This window comes from Dasypus novemcinctus, chromosome 18 (assembly GCF_030445035.2).
Source record: "Dasypus novemcinctus isolate mDasNov1 chromosome 18, mDasNov1.1.hap2, whole genome shotgun sequence".
NCBI classification, from domain to species: Eukaryota; Metazoa; Chordata; class Mammalia; order Cingulata; family Dasypodidae; genus Dasypus; species Dasypus novemcinctus.
In genome coordinates, this window is record NC_080690.1 from 34,377,562 (window position 1) to 34,394,820 (window position 17,259).

The following is a 17,259-nucleotide window of genomic DNA, read 5'->3' on the forward strand; positions in this document are numbered from 1 at the left end:
GGTCATTGCCCTTGCACTTGGGGGATTGTTGATATTCCATTGAGGAATGCGACAGAGCTCCTCAGGATGGGAATTCAGCACTCCCTCAGTTGTGTGAATCTCTGCTCACTGTTTCAATACCCAAGGAACATCCAAACATATCTATAGATGCTATGTGCATGTCCAGGTGAACACACTCCCATGCATCCCCCATTAATGACACCCCACACCAATGCTCCTCCTCTGCCATAGTTGAACCCCTCTGTGATCCAAAACTTCTTAAAAAATGAATCCAAATATATTGCCAAACTCAATAGGAAAATGAAATAGTAATGATAGGTTTAAACATTAGAAATAAAATACATAATAATTTAGAAAAATTATTATGTATTTTGGAGTATTAAAAAATGAAAAATATTATAAAAATTTTTTTCATCACTGTAATAGGTGTTGTCCTGTATGTGTACTGGCAAGGCAATCTCTTCCATTTCTTCTTGAGTGTCTTATCTCCTTTTTTTTTTTTTTCATTACGTCTTCAAAGAAGTTTTAAGTCACAGTAAAGTCACATACAGAATATATGGGACTCCCAAATACTCAACATCCTCCCCTTTTCCCCCCTTCCCAACTATGATCTTTTTACATGTGGATGTTACATTTGCTACAACTGATGTACAAATATTGAAACAAAGCTACTAACCATGGTCAGTAGTTTACATTATAGTTTACATTTTAGACAGTACACTTTTATAAATTTTTGGTGAAATTTAACATGGCCTGTATCCATCATTGCATGATCATGCAGAATACTTCCATTGCCCCCAATTACCCCTCTTCCATCTATTCTATTCCTCTTTCCCCCTCTCCTAAGGGCCCACAGTGACAACCAAGCTTCACTGCTTGAAGGACAAGATTCATAGATACTTGAAACAATGCAGACGGCTTGACACACTAGGCTGTCCTCTCTCATTAGGAGCCATCCATGCTCTCGTGAGATACCCTCCCCTCTGTGTGAGAACATAGGGCCTCCCCAGGATGAGAGTACAACACCTTCCTGCTCATTGTATTGGTCTCCACCCACTGATGTAACACACTATGACAAGATGAGCACTCACACACTCCCTAGCAGCCTGCCCCAGGTGCACCCTGTGCTGGATGCTTCCTGTCCAACACCCTAAACCAGTAACCCTTCCTTATTATATTGTCAAAGTAGTTTTCTCAACATTATAGTTTCAACCACCTACATGCCAATCCCCCGTGTTCACCTGCTCCCCCCCCCGCCCTCCCCCCTGCAACTTTCTTGTTAATAAGCTCTTGCTCAAAGACTAAGACCAGGAGGTCTTCCCTGATACCTGTTATATCAGTCCAATCTCTAATAAAATTATTTTATTTGTTTTCATGTTTAATATCTGTTGCACTCCTCTAAGCTGTTAACTCTGTGAAGGCACAAATAATGTCTCTCTTTTTTTTTAAAGACTTATTTATTTATTTCTCTCCCCTCCCGCCCGCCCCCCCCCCGTTGTCTGGGTTGTCTGTTCTCTGTGTCTATTTGCTGCATCTTGTTTCTTCGTCCGCTTCTCTTGTGGTCAGCGACACGGGAATCTGTGTCTCTTTTTGTTGAGTCATCTTATTGTGTCAGCTCTCTGTGTGGGCGGTGCCATTCCTGGGCAGGCTGCACTTTCTTTCGTGCTGGGTGGCTCTCCTTATGGGTGCACTCCTTGCGCATGGGGCTCCCCTACGCGGGGGACACCCCTGCATAGCAGGGCACTCCTTGCGCGCTTCAGCACAGCGCATGGGCCAGCTCCACACGGGTCAAGGAGGCCCGGTGTTTGAACCGCGGACCTCCCATGTGGTAGACGGATGCCCTAACCACTGGGCCAAGTCCGTTTCCCTGTCTTTCTTGTTCATTGCTATTTCCTATCATGTGGAGACTCTCAATAAATGTTTGAAAATGAGGGCTTGAAATCATCTCTATTGGAGATCGCTAGGAGAGGTGGCCTATCAAGCCACGATCAGCACGGTAGAGTGGATTCACTGAGCTGAGGACTGTGTAGGCAGTATCTGGAGGATGAAAGGAGGGACTGTCAAACTCAAAGTTAAGTTCTGATGGGCAAGGGCAGATGCACAGAGCCAGGACACTTTCCACTACAGGCTAGTCAGGGAGCCCATATAGGACTATGGCGTCTAGACAGATGCCAGAAGGAAAGGGTTGGTTTGGGGGAAAAAAGAGTGGAGAGAACTCAGTGACGGGATTTTAGGAGTGTCAATGGAGGGCTATTGGCTCAGGTGTTACATTCCATTAAGGCCCTCAATTTTAGTTTTTGGCATTATCTCCAAAAGAGGTTATAACTAGCCACAGATATGCTTGAAAAGAGATGCTCATTTGTACAAATGTAACTGGAAAACACAAATATTGAGAATACTCCTGAATTCATCTTTCAGGACCTACCTGCAACATCTTCAACAGTTAGTATTTTCCTCCTCCTGGCAACACTCTAATTTTGCTTCTAGCACACCGTAATCTCCTGGTTCTACTTCTGCTGGCTTCTGGTTCCTGCTCACCTTCCTCCCCTCTTTTCTTCTGTTTCTAGTATGCAGCTGGAGTGAGCCCTAAGGGCTTTTGCATCTGCATTGCCTCTGTTGCAACACCCTTCCCCAAGGCTGGCTCCCTCATGTCCTTGTCGGAAAGTCAGAGTCAGTGACAGACTTATTTAAAACTGCGCCCCATTCAACCCTCTATCCTCTCTTCTGTCCCTTAATTTTCTTTATAGAGCTTATCACCAATTGACCTACAACTATATGTATTTCTTGTTTAGGGCTTGTCTGTCCTGACTAGAAAGTCAGCTCCAGGAGGGCAGAAGTGTGTCTTTTGTTTACTGCTATATCTTTATTGTCAAGAACAGTGCCTGACACTAGGCCCTCAAAAAAACATGTTGGTCAAAACTTTTGATTATGCATGCTTGAAACATATTGGCATTTTGACCCAGACTCTTTAAACCCGAGGGTCTAGAGCATTATTACATTAGTATTTATTTTTAGGGGACTGGTGTTCTTAGAGCAGGTAACGACAGTGGTTTGCATCGACATAGCTGCTAATACAAGGGTCAGAATAGACACTAAAGAAATAATTCTCGAACGAATGGCCCTTTGCAGTGGGTAGTGCTGTGTGAAGTGTGAAGGGGTGCAGCTAGACACCTCCAGTGCCCCCGGAGGTACACTGGCTCAGACACACCCACTGCAGACACGTTACTGCGGAGTCAAACGTTATTCAGGTAAGTTAAGGCAGCAAGAATCACCCAAAACAACCAAGCATGGAAGCCACACCGCGCAGCCGCAAAAGGCGCTGGGCGGGGCCTGCGCAGTCGCAGAAGGCGCGCGGTGGATTGATAGTGGAGCGCAGCCGCAGAAAGTATCGGCGGCGAGGTGGCGGCCCCGGCCCGGCGCCGTTTTGTGCCCGAGGTGAAATAGAGCCAGGCTGCTCTGGTTCTGGGGCCCGGGCCGAGGCGGGTGAGGACGGTTCCGCTACTACGGCCACGTGCTACTGGCCCTCCTCATTTGAGCTTTTGAGTCACTGTCATCATGCTGTTGCCCGTGTTCACCCTGAAACTGCGCCACAAAATCAGTCCCCGCATGGTGGCCGTAGGACGCTACGACGGGACCCACCCGTGCTTGGCGGCCGCCACCCAAGCAGGCAAGGTAACCGCTCCCTGCAGCACCGAGCCCGAGCCGCGGCACACACGACCCCCGAGCGCCGCGCCCCGGGCATCCCGCCGCTCGTCCTCCGGTCCCGCCCCCTGGCGGGGTTGCCCGGCAACCTGTATTCAGCCTGCAGTCTGGTGAAGAATATCTCGCACGTGTTTTCTTATCAGTTCACTCTTATCGCCAGGCACTTAGACGCCGACAGTGTTAGAGTTCTTGTACAGATAGGGAAACTGAGGCCCCGAGAAAAGGAGGGACTTGGTTAAGATTAGTTGGGGTAACAGACCTCGGACTCAAGCCCAGGGCCTCAGTCTATCGCTCTGGAACTCCTACCGCTATCTCACACTTTATTATAAAAGTAAAACTTTACAGAGAATAAAAAAAAAAAAAGGATACCTAAATTAAGTGACTCAACTTGTACTTTTTTCCATGTCTTTTTTCCATAATTTTTTCGCTAGTTACTCGGTATGTATTATGTGTCCGGTACATTCACACATGAAAAAGACATGGTTATTCAATATTCACCAGACTTTTATTAAATGCCTTTTTTGTACTAGATGTTGGGATGCAGAAATAAAGCTGGAGTCCTTGATGTCAGAAAATTTATAGTCCGAAAGTGCAGCAGACAAGGCAAAATCAAGGCACTGTGTGTTTTTGGAGGCATGCAAAGTACATGGAATATAGTGATACCAAAGATAATAACTGCTAACAGATAACAAATCCTTATTACATTAATTATTTTGGCATCCTTACTGCAAGGCTAAGGGCTGCAGTGTAGCCAGGATGGTGGTCCTGATTCCATACCTACTAATTACATGACCTTGAACAAGTACTTCATGGTAGTATCTACCACCTAGGGCTGTTTTTAGGATTAGATAAATTAATACATGTTAAGTGTTTGACCTTTAGAAAGTGTTCAATAATGCTAGCTGTTATTTTCTTTTTATTACTCTGACTTTACTGATTAGGAACAGGTTTAGACAAAGGTTCAAAGCAGTGCCTGAGGCTGGTCAACTATATTGGTGGTCTTGAGACTAGAATGTATATTCTCTGGCCCATTGTGGATTTAATAAGTTAGCATTTGCATAATGCTTTATTTTTTTCAAGATACTTCCACTTTTGTTCTATTTTCTTACATGTACATCTTGGGATACATAAGCAAAAAGAAATGGTTTATTTTCCTAAGTGGTATAATGGTGTAAAGCACTTAGCACGGTGTCTGGCATGGGGTAAAGTTAGTCGTTCTTGTTAGGAGCCATTGACAGATGCCAAAAGGAAATTTCTGCTTTAGGCATTTGGCAGCTAAATGAATGGTCTTAGAAGGTCCCACTTATATTTGCTTGGCCCTCACTTTATTAGGGACTTACTGTGTGTTGGCCACTCTTAGATCTGCAAGTGTGATGCTGAGTATGGACAGACAAGTCTCTCCTCCCTCATGGAGCTTACATTTGAGAGAGGGGCAGTTAACAAAACATTGATAAATATAATGTGTCCATAGGAGAAAAATACAGCAGGGTAAGGGAAAGGGGGTGATGGGAAATTGCTGTTTTGGACAGGGTGGTCAGATGACCCTCTGATAAGTGAACATTTGACCAGAGGTTTGAAGGAAATGAGGAAAGAAAAGTGTCCTGTGTAATCGGGTCATTTCTGTTGAGAACTTTAAACAAATCTGAAAAGTTCTGACGTGATCTCTTATCTCGAGACTTTAAAAAATATAGAATGGTAGTGTGTTATGATTCAAGTAATGCATGAATATATTCTCCTTTAGAAAAAAACAGTACAGGGGAGCAGATGTAGTTCAAGTTGTTGAGCACCTGCTTCCCCTGTACAATGTCCTGGTTCCTTTCCAGGTGTCTCCTAAAAACAAAAACAAACAGAAAACCTCCTCTCACTGGGGAGCAGGTGTAGCTCAGTGGTTCAGTCTCTGCTTCCCATGTACGAGGTCCTGGGTTCAATCCCTGGTACCTCCTAAAAACAAACAAACAAAAAAACAAACTTTATAGATGAGGCTTATCCTCTCCTAGGGTCTGCAACTCTGGTAAAATGACTTTTGAAATTATGGCTTCATTATTGTGAAGGTGTTGACCTCCTGGGATCTAGTCTCTGGTGTTGAGCAAGAATAATTTTTTCTTTTTTAAGTGTTTTTTCAGGATGAACATTTGTGCTGTCCTCTGGAGACATTTTTCTTCTCACCATAGAGCTGGGGGTATCATTTGAATTTATATTCTCAGCAGCACCCTCTCAGCTCCACCAAATGTTGTGTGAACTGCAGTCAGGCCTTTGGATGAAAACTAAAAACTAGGCTCTAGGAGTGGTTCATATGTGTGGGACTGGGTTTGGCTCTTTCCTCCCTGAGGACTCACTGCCCGCAGGCAGAGAGCAGTAGGAGGGGAGCTGGGGACTCTTCTTGCTCTTGGCAACAATCCCGTATCTCTTTCCATTCCAGTAACAGTGATTATGGTGTCCATTAGTTATTTCCCCTCCTGTTCTTTCTCAGCATATTTAATTCCTTTGTGCAGCCTGGCACTGTTATAAAAGGAAGTTGGATGTGTGACCAGAGCTTAGCTTCTAGAGCCAGAGCCCAGGCTTCCTGCCTCAGCCCTGCTCTTTGCAGTGACTTCAGCTTCCTTATCTGTAAACTAGGGGTTGTTGTGGGGATCAAATGCAATAACATTTGAAAAAGTGTGTTGTAAAGTAGTATACAAGTGAAAACTATTACGGAAACACGAAGTGGCTCTACACCTTTTCTATATGTTTCTGGTCAGTTCTTTTGAAACCTATTTTCACTTGAATAGGCTACCTTGTTTAAGTAATAATTTAAAATTAATCCTGTTTGGTTTATGCCAAAGGGATGAAATACTCAAAATGACCAAATTCTGGTTTAGTGTTTCCCAATCTTATTTTCATATGGTTCCCTGTGGAGCTTTTTTTTAGGCAATGAAAATTTCCCATTGAAATTTTGATACCACATATATACTGTGTGCCTCTTTTTGTACTGAGGTCCTTTGGTGGGTCACAAACTATGCTAACCCCTAAGGTAGCCAGGAGGCTACCTTCCACCCCAGTTTCTCCCTTGTGAACAGTATTGCCCCATTGAGAATGTGTGTTCTAGTCCAAACCTTCTTTTTACAGATGAAGCCCAAGAGCGTTGAATGATTTATGGAGAAATTCGGGTGATTATATTTATGATAGTCGAAGCTGCTGAATTAATTCTCTTTGGGTGCAATTATTTAATTCTCTGTTTTACCACTCCAGACTATGAAAGCCTTCAAAAACCTTGATCTTTGTGACTCAATTTAAGTTTGTGAAACAGATTTACTAAGTACCGGAGTATCTTAAGGGTTAAGTGAATTTATTAGGTATTTGGATGAAAGATCTAAGGGACTACTTCTTACTCCTTTTTGTGATCTCCTTGGTGTATAGCAATCACATTGTAGCTGGTAGCAGATTCCTCTAGGTTGATCAGGAGAAGGCTAGTTTGGAAGAATGCTTTGACATCTGGCTGTCGGGTAGCTTGTGAGCTCTGGTAAGCAACAACTAGGTCTTGTTTGTTACCTTGTTCTTCACAAGAACCACTGGATGTCCACAGTTCCTGACTGAAAGCTAGCCAGGTACAGAACCGGCTTTGAGTATTTTAGGCTTTGTAGGTGATTAAAGTAACTTGTTAATGTTGATGTCAGCTAATAACCCATTAAAAATGTATGCTGTTAATCTTACATTTTTGGTATTTTAAGGGAATGTATTTAACCGTTTTTGTTTTAGGTTTTTATTCACAATCCTCATACACGGAGCCAGCATTTCAGTGCATCCAGGGTCTTCCAGAGTCCCCTGGAATCTGACGTTTCTCTTCTCAACATTAACCAGGCAGTCAGCTGTCTGACTGCAGGAGTGCTGAGCCCAGAGCTTGGCTATGATGCTCTTTTAGTGGGGACACAGACTAATCTTCTGGCTTACGATGTCTACAATAATTCAGATTTGTTCTACAGAGAGGCAAGTATACCCCTTAGTAACCATAAAATTCCCATTACTCAATAATGCCTATTGGTTTTTATGCTTAAAAGAGATAATTTATTTTGTGATTATTAAAGTGTAGTTAAACAACATAGGGATTTTGGCTTTCGTATCTCCTTTATGTCTTTGGAGTTTATTTGGTCATGATTGGTAACCACTTGGTGACATTCCATCTTATCTTGCGTGAGATATATCTGTTTTGCCAACATCCGTAAAAATATCCTGTTGAGAATTCAGCCAAAAGTCAGGAAGCCAGCAAACAGGTCTCCTGGTAGCCTTGCATTAAAGTTTAGCACAGTAGTTTATAGGAGATGCCCTTTCTGTAGCCTTCCATTTACATCTCTAGGCTACTGCAGCTTTAATACAAGTAATTTATATTTATTATAGAAAAGATAGGGAAGCAAAAAGGAAAAAATATTACCCATATTTCTTCATCAGTACTGTTAACTCTTTTGAATTTATTTATCCAGACTTTTTACTGGATAAATATATATAATTTTTTTCACAAATGGATCATACTATATACATGGAACCTTTTACTTTAAAAAAATTTATTACAGTATTCACACCCCATACAATTCACCTGTTTAAAGTATACAATTGAACCTCTTATATTTTTATTTTTAAAATATTTATTTAATTTATTTAATTCTCTCCCCTTCCCCCCAACCCCATTGTCTGCTCTCTGTGTCCATTCACTGTGTGTTCTTCTGTGTCTGCTTGCATTCTTGTCAGTGGCACAAGGAATCTGTGTCTCATTTTTGGTGCATCATCTTGCTTCATCACCTCTCCACGTGTGTGGCGCCACTCCTGGGCAGGCTGCGCTTTTTTCATGCAGGGCGGCTCTCCTTACAGGGCACACTCCTTGTGCTCGGGGCTCCCCTATGTGGGGGACACCCGTGCGTGGCACAGCACTCCTTGCACGCCTCAGTGCTGCACGTGGGCCAGCTCACCACCAGGTCAGGAGGCCCTGGGTTTGAACCCTGGACCTCCCATGTGGTAGGCAGATGCTCTATCAGTTGAGCCAAATCCGCTTACCTCTTGTATTTTTTAATGTAACACTTTGTGTGATCTATGTATCTTTTTTAAAAAAAGGCAATAAAAATTAATTAATAAAAAAAAGAAACCAGTAAAAAAGTATACAATCAATGGTTTTTTAGTTTATACTCAGAGTTTTGCAACCATCTCCAAAATTAATTTTAGAACATTTCCATCACCCCACAAGAAACCCTGTACCCATTAACAGGCACTCTCCATTTGCCCACAATCTCCCAATCCTAAACGATCACTGATCTACTTTCTGTCTCAATAGATTTGCCTGTTCTGGACATTTCATATAAATGGAATCATCCAGTATGTGTCCTTTGTGTCTGGCTTCTTTCACTTTCCATGATGTTTTCAAGGTTGACCCACATCGTAGCATGTATCAGTATGTCATTCCTTTTTTTTTAATGGCCAAATAATATTCCATTGTATTGATAAACCACATTTTATTTATCCATTCATCAGTTGGTGGACATTTAGGTTTTTCCCACTCCCTGGTTATTACATGTAGCCTATTCATTAGATAATATATTGTGAAGTATATGAAGTAACTATGTATTTATGTATCATTCTCACTGATTTGAAAGTATTTCATTGTGTTAATATAGCAAAATTTGTTTAAACAATCCCTCATCTTTGAACATTTATTTCCATTGTTTCTCTCTTACAGTTGGTATTGTGATAAGTGTACATTTATGATTATTTCTTAAGTATAAATTCCTAGAAATGACAATTACTTTTTTTTAAAATTAGGGTAAAATGTACATATAAAATTAGGGTAAAGTGTACAAACCTTAAGCATGCAACTCAATGAGTTTTTTTTCTTAAGTAACACTCCTTTTTTTTCAAGATTTATTTTACATTTATTCCACCCACCCCCAACCCCCATTGTTTGTGCTCACTGTCTGCTCTCTCTCTGTTTCATTGTGTGCTCTCTATGTCTGCTAGTCTTCTTTTTAGGAGGCATTGGGAACTGAACCTGGGACCTTATATGTCACCCTCCAGGGTGTTTGTTTACCCTTTCTTATTTATTTGCTTTTTATATATTAAGGGTATTTACTCTTTGTCTTATATATTGCAGTTACTTCTTCCACTTAATTGTTTACCTTTTAACTTTATTAGTTTTTGTTTGACCATTTAGCATTTTTAATTTCTTATGCAGTCTTTTTTTTTCTAGCCAATCTATTCTTTATAGCTTTCCTACTTCAAGATTATATAAGTAAAGATTATTTTCCTCCACAATAAACCATTAGTGTTTACAAAGATGTCCTAAAAAAAAAAAAAAGATGTCCTGAACCTTCCACAAATAAGTTAAATTATACTTCTCTACTTTACTGAAGAAGCCTGAGATATTTATTTTAGATGGCAGGAGTATGGATGTTTGTTTTATTCTTATTATTTTGGTAATGTTACAATTTTAAAAAGTAGTATTGAGAGAACTGAGTAATAAGAATGAAAAGAGTTCCATCCAAAACTGGTTATAATAGATCAAAAAGTTTGGGTGCTTAAAGGTGTAAAGCCTTGATTCTCTTTGACCTCTAGAACTTGGAGGTCCTAGAGAGCGCTGGATTATTGTAGCAGTTTGGTGTGAGAGGCCAGTGGCCTGAGTTCAGCCTGGATCTGGGCTTATACATGCATAAGCCACAGGACTGTCCACAGTGGACAGCCCTTGCTAGGCTCTCAGAGACCAAGTGACTCCTCACAAATGATAACAAAGGCCGCTGAGTATCCAAATAAAAATACCGCTATGCAAGAGTTCCAGTGTACCCATATCACTAGATCTGAGATTGTGTCTTTTTTTTCTTCTTAGGTAGCAGATGGGGCTAATGCAGTTGTTTTGGGGACATTGGGAGACATTTCTTCTCCTCTTGCAATTATTGGTGGAAACTGTGCCCTGCAGGGTTTTGATCATGAAGGAAATGATCTCTTTTGGACGGTATGAGGAACAAAACATTATCTTTGGTATTCTTGAATATTTTTACCTTCAATTTTGACTTTTACTATCCTTTTGGTTTTTTCTTTTTTCCTTTGATCAATAGACTGTATTGCATGATTTAAAAAAAGCATTATGTATAAATCTGTGCATTAAAAAAGGATATGAATAATTTGAATAGCACCTAGTGGTGGTTTGTATAATTCTTTGTCTTGTGTAGCTAATATAATTGGACTAAGTGTAAAATAGATGGCATATTAATAATTTTTGGTTTTGTTTTTAGGTTACAGGAGATAATGTTCATTCCTTGGCCTTGTGTGACTTTGATGGTGATGGGAAGAAAGAGGTATGTGAGGGAGGAGATACTTCCCTTATATGTTCAGCTAAGTAATTTTTCTGTGACAGTGACATTACTTTGAGAGCAGTTTTAACTTTACATAGCAATTTTGGTGATCGTTGCCTAAGTTATGAGCTAACTGGCCTCATTTGTCTTTTCTCTTTCGAACAATAAACCACTTGTTTGTCTAATAGGAAAAACAAAGTCACAGTGTTTCAAAGACACAGGAGGGGGAGAGAAGGCACAGTAGTTAATGGGACCTCAGTCATACTCACAGTTTTGTAATTAGCTTTTGATGCTTTGAAACTGTATCAGTAAGTCATTTTTTATTTTAGCCAACTTTTTCAGGAATCTCAAAGTTTTAAAGATTGTCTCTTAGCCTTTGAAATGATTCTAATGGTTACTCTAGAAATTAGCTTCTTGAGGAGTCAGTTGGTAAGAAATGCTGTGTTGGGCACGGAATTATCCCCTCTCTTGTCTTTGGATACTAGGCTCTGGCATGTGAAACAGGGCTTCCATCTGCAGGCAGGGAAAGGAGATGGACCAGGGTGCTGGGGCTCCAGGTGCTGGGTGGAAGAGCATGTCTTGGCAGGACTTGTGGCCCATATGGCAGGATAAAATCTGCAGTAGCCACTTGTCCTCCCCTGACTGAATGTGTTGACCCTCCCATTGGAGGAAACCTTCCCAAGCACCGGATTATTGGGGGATTGGAATTCTTGGGTGGCAGTAGCAGCATACAAAGCATTATGATTTTTTGTTGTTGTTGTTGATTGAAATTTTGAAGTGTTCACTTAGTAAATTGAACATACATGATCTTCCCCTGCCACCCTACTTCAGCTTCTTGTTGGATCTGAAGATTTTGATATCAGAGTTTTTAAAGAAGATGAGATTGTGGCTGAAATGACAGAAACAGAGGTAAGAAGTGCCACATCAGAATTATCGTAGCTTTGGGCAAGATAGGTCAACACAGTCAAATGTAGTTGGGACATGTCACAACTCAGACAGTTTGTGGATGAGAACTCTAGTGGTTAAACAGAGCTGTACATTCAGAGAAAGAAGCATATAAAAAAAAATACCTGTATTGAGATGTATTTGAAAAGACTGATTAAACAGAATAATTGATATGATAAAGGCATTTCCTTTAATGAGTTAATACATGAAATAATAATAATGGCAACCATTTATTGTACACCTACTATATGTCAGACACTATTCTAAGTGCGTTACATGAACTAACTCATTTAATCGATATAGATTAAAAGAAACTGAGGCAGTGGATGTTAAGGTACTTGCTCAAGGTCACATGGCTGTTAAGTGGCATGGTGGCCTGGATTTAAACCTTTGAGCTTTCTCTTCCTCCTTCTCTTTATCATTTGTTGGGATTGAATGAAGTACCATAAGTGAGATGTTATACTTTTTTCTCTTCATTCAAATTAAGTACTTCGTAGGCACAGTTCTGTAGGTAAACTTAAAAATTAGATATTAGAGAACTTGGCTAGTTTGTGTTTAGAATCACTCATATAATTGAATCTGAGATGTTTCTTAAAAAATTTAAACTTCATTTCTTAAAAAAAGCATTTCTAAGGTTGCCCTTATTCTCTGTAGCTTTGACAGTCTTAGGATATTTATTTACTGCTAGTTTTCAGGGATTGAGCAAGACAGAAAAAAGAATTAGGATATTCTGAATTAAGGATGGAAATAAGTGGAAAGGAGCAATGGCTTGAGAATACTGCAGATGGAAAGAGAAAAAAACATCTGAAGGGAATCTTAAAGAGCAGGTGGTGTTGGGGTGGCAGTGTATCATAAAAGTTTGAGAACACTGGCTTTAAAGCTGACCTTGACCACTCATCCTTAAGTTGCTTACTTCTTGCCACTTCCTTACAAAAGCTGCCTAGGAAGGTCAGACTTCTCTGTTCCCTAACATCTCCAAAAGGAGCCCTGCAAGCAAAAACTTGCATACTCATAGACAAAGTGTTATCAGCAATTTTAACTAATTCACCTTTATCCTGTAACAAGCCTTAGATTTTTAAATAAATCTTCTTAAATGTTCACAGCTATTATAATTGTAAAATGATAGTTATGGATAGGGAAGAAGTAAAAGGGAGAATAAGTGCCAGAAGCAGCAGTCTGAATTTGTGTGTCTCCATAGGAGTTCTATTTTACATGTATGTGCTTAAGTGCATTTTTCTGGAGAGAGGGTCATTAGCTTTCATTAGTACCCTAAATGGTTTTGTGACACCACTCCCTCCACCCCAAAAAACAAACAAACAAAACAAAACAAGCAAAACTTGAGACTCCCCGGCCTGTAGGTGCTGTGTACTGCATTATCAGATCTCTTTCAATTCTATTTGAAGTAAATCTTTTCCCATTTGGTGGGAATTATTCAAGTTTTTCTGTATTTTGTTTGCTATCAGTATTAGATGTGAAGAGAGTACAATCTTTGAAAAAGCTTTTACCTAAATCCTAGAGAAGGACAAGGGATCCTCTAGTCTACAAAAGAGAGACTAATGAAGTAATGAAGGACCAATGAACTTGGGAATTGGGGGCTAAACTTAAAAAAAATGTGGAATTTATTAAATTATTTGTTTGCAGGGCCATTTTCCTGTCCTCTTGGTTTGATTTTGCTCCTGGCACAAATGCCTTTCCACATCAGCAAAATCATAATTTATTTGGCAGTGGAACAGTACAGAGTATTGCCAAAAGAATGCCTTGAGCTAAATAATTCTGGAATCCTACGCAGCACTTTGTATTCAAAGTTAAGTGAAGTGGGTGGTTTTGTAGAAAAACTGTAGGTGTAAAGGAAATTACCTAACTATTCTCTGCTTTATATGATTTATTTCTTAATATATCTTATATTAGAGTCAGAATTAGAAAGTAGATATGCAGGATCACAGATACCATTAAGCTTTGGTTTTAGGGTTAAAGGATAATTTTGTTCAGTATCTAAAATTTCTTCCTTTTAAGGAAGTCAAATCCCTTGAAAAGCCTTATAAATATTTCTGTATAACATACACATTCTATATATTGGTACATCCATATACAAACAAACCCGTGGGCTTGGGCTTCCACTTATCAAAGAATTTTTTCTTCTAAAAAAATCATCTGTCTCTAGCAAACAATAAATTATGTCATAAAAGTAGACATAATATAGTCGATTGTGGGTTCTTAAATCTTTTACTTTAGACTATACACTAAATTAAGGAAAAACCAGAATAACCATTAAAACCTTTTGTTGTTTTATAATTGATTTAAAAACACTTATTGTGGTAATGTTACATATAATGTAAAATTTCCCATTTCAATTTTTTTTTTTTAAATTAGAGAAGTTCTATGTTTTACAGAAAAATCATGTGAAAAATACAGCATTCCCATATACCTCCTAGTTGTTGACACTTTAATGTGGTACCTTTGTTACAATTGATGAAAGAATATTAAAATTGTACTGTTAACTATAGTTCATAGTTTACATAAGGTCTACTTACCCCTCATATAACACCCTATTGTTAAACTTTGCTTTATGATGGTACTTTTGTTATAATTCATGAAAGAATGTTTTTATACTAGTACTGTTAACTATAGTTCATCATTTACAGTAGGGTTCACTGTGTTATACAGTCCTATGTTTTATCTTTTAATTTTTATTCTAGTAACATATAAACAATCTAAGTTTTCCCCTTTTAACCTCTGTCAGATATATAATTCATTGCTGTTAATTACACTCACAATATTGTCCTACCATCACCACCATCCATTTCCAAAACTTTGCAATCAACCTACATAGAAATTCTGTACAAATTAAGCATTAATTCCCCATTCTCTACCCCCAACCCAGACCCTAGTAAGCTGTATTCTAGATTCTGTCTCTGTGAGTTTGCTTATTCTAATTATTTCATATCAGTGAGGTCATACTAATGTTCCTTTGTGTCTTGCTTATTTCACTCAGCATGTCTTCAAGGTTCATCATGTTGTCACATGTGTCAGAGCTTCATTCCTATTTATGGCTGAATAATAGTCTATCAAGTGTGTATATCATATTTTGTTTATCACTTCATTTGTTTCTGGACACTTGGGTTGTGTCCATCTTTTAGCAATTGTGGATATGCTATGAACCTTGGTGTGCAAATATCTGTTTGAGTCCCTGTTTTCAGTTCTTTTGGATATATACCTAGTAGTGGTATTCCTGGGTCATATGGTAATTCTGTATTTAGCTTTCTGAGGAACTGCCAAACTATCTTCCACAGCAGCTACCCCATTCTACATTCCCATCAGCAATGAATGTTTCTGTTTCTCCACATCTCCAACACTTGTAATTTTCTTTTTAAGATTTATTTTTTATTTTGTTCCCTCCCCCCCACCCTCGTTGTCTGCTCCCTGTGTCCATTTGCTATGTGTTCCTGTGTCCACCCATATTCTTGTCAGTGGCACTGGGAATCTGTCTCTTTCTGTTGCGTCATCTTGCTGCGTCAGCTCTTCATGTGTGCGGTGCCACTCCTGGGCAGGCTGTACTTTTTTCACTCGGGGCGGCTCTCCTTACAGGGCGCACTCCTTGCGCATGGGGCTCCCCTGCACAGGGGACACCCCTGTGTGGCACAGCACTGCTTGTGCGTATCAGCACTACACATGGGCCAGCTCATCACATGGGTCAGGAGGCCCTGTGTTTAAACCCTGGACCTCCCATATGGTAGGTGGACGCTCTTATCTGTTGAGCCAAATCCACTTCCCTAATTTTTTATTTTTTAAAAATAGCCATTTTAGAGGGTGTGAAATAGTATCTCATTGTGGTTTTGATTTCCATTTCCCTAATAGCTAATGATGACTGTCTTTTCATGTATTATTTAGCCATTCATATATCCTCTTTGGAGAATATCTATTCAAGTTGTTTGCCTCTTTATTGATTGGGTTGTCTTTTTATTGTTGAGTTGTAGGATTTATTTATATATTCTGGTTATTAAACCCTTACAAGATAGGTGTTTTCCAAATATTTTCTCACATTGAGTAGGTTATCTTTTCACTTTTGTGATAAAGTCTTTTGATCAAAAAGCTTTAAATTTTAGTTGTTTATTCCTTTGTTGCTGTGCTTTGGGTGTCTGGGTTTGGTTTGCTGTGCTTTTTCTGTTTCCTCTAGGTGCACAGTTAGGTCTTTTATTTTAGCATTCTTTTCTTTTAGGGCTATAAATTTCCCTCCCAGCACAGCCTTTGCTGCATCCCATAAGTTTTGGTATGTTATGTTCTTGTTTTCATTTATCTCAATATATTTCCTGATTTCCCTTGTAATGGCTTCTTTGACCCACTGATTGTTTACGAGTATGTTATTTAACTTCCATATGTAGTGGATTTCCCAGTTCTTCCTGTTACTGAATTCAGCTTCATTCCATTATGGTCAGAGAAGATGCTTTGTATAATTTCAGTCTTTTGAAATGTATTGAGTCTTGTTTTGTGACTTAACATGTGGTCTGTCCTGGAGAATGATCCATGTGCACTTGAGAAGAATGTATATCTTCCTGTCTTGAGGTACAGTGTTCCATATGTGTCTGTTAGGTCTAGTTAATTTATCAGATTATCCAAGTTCTCTGTTTCCTTATTTATCTGTTTTATCTATTGATAAGAGTGGTGTATTGAAGTCTCCAACTTTTATTGTAGAAATGTCTATTTCTCCCTTCAGTTTTGTGTTTGCACCATATATTTGGGACACCATGGATGAGAGCATAAATATTTATGATTGTTATTTCTTCTTGGTGGATTGCGCCTTTTATTAATATACAATGTTTTTCTTTGTCTCTTATAACAGCTTTGGACTTAAAGTCTGTTCATTTTGTTCAATATTAGGATAGCTTCCCCAGCTTTTTTTTCGCTTACTATTTGCATGGAATATCTTTTTTTTTTCCCATTTATTTATTTATTTCTCTCTTCTTCCTTCCCCCAACCTGGTTGTCTGTTCTTTGTGTTTATTTGCTGCATCTTCTTTGTCCGCTTCTGTTGTTGTCAGTGGCATGGGAATCTGTATTCCTTTTTGTTGCGTCATCTTGTTGTGTCAGCTCTCCGTGTGTGCAGCGCCATTCCTGGGCAGGCTGCACTTACTTTCGCACTGGGCGGCTCTCCTTAAGGGGCACAGTCCTTGCGCATGGGGCTTCCCTACGCGGGGACACCTCTGTGTGGCACAGCACTCCTTGCGTGCATCAGTACTGCGCGTGGGCCAGCTCCACACGGGTCAAGGAGGCCCAGGGTTTGAACCGCGGAACTCCCATGTGGTAGACGGATG

General features: G+C 39.7%; 1 protein-coding gene across 2 annotated transcripts in view; it reads left to right on the forward strand.

Moving 5' to 3' along the window:
• Positions 1–3,320: 3,320 nt before the first annotated feature.
• The window catches only part of BBS2 (Bardet-Biedl syndrome 2), a 35,507-nt gene continuing 21,568 nt past the window's right edge, over positions 3,321–17,259 (forward strand). Inside the window, exons 1-5 of one of the 2 annotated variants that reach the window (XM_004456563.5) lie at positions 3,321–3,672; positions 7,438–7,665; positions 10,541–10,666; positions 10,947–11,009; positions 11,838–11,915. In XM_004456563.5, coding sequence (XP_004456620.1) covers positions 3,556–3,672; positions 7,438–7,665; positions 10,541–10,666; positions 10,947–11,009; positions 11,838–11,915 — 612 coding nt within the window. In that variant the 5' untranslated portion in view covers positions 3,321–3,555. Of the gene's footprint in view, positions 3,673–7,437; positions 7,670–10,540; positions 10,667–10,946; positions 11,010–11,837; positions 11,916–17,259 lie in introns of both variants that reach the window. The other variant, XM_071209158.1, reaches the window with a different exon arrangement.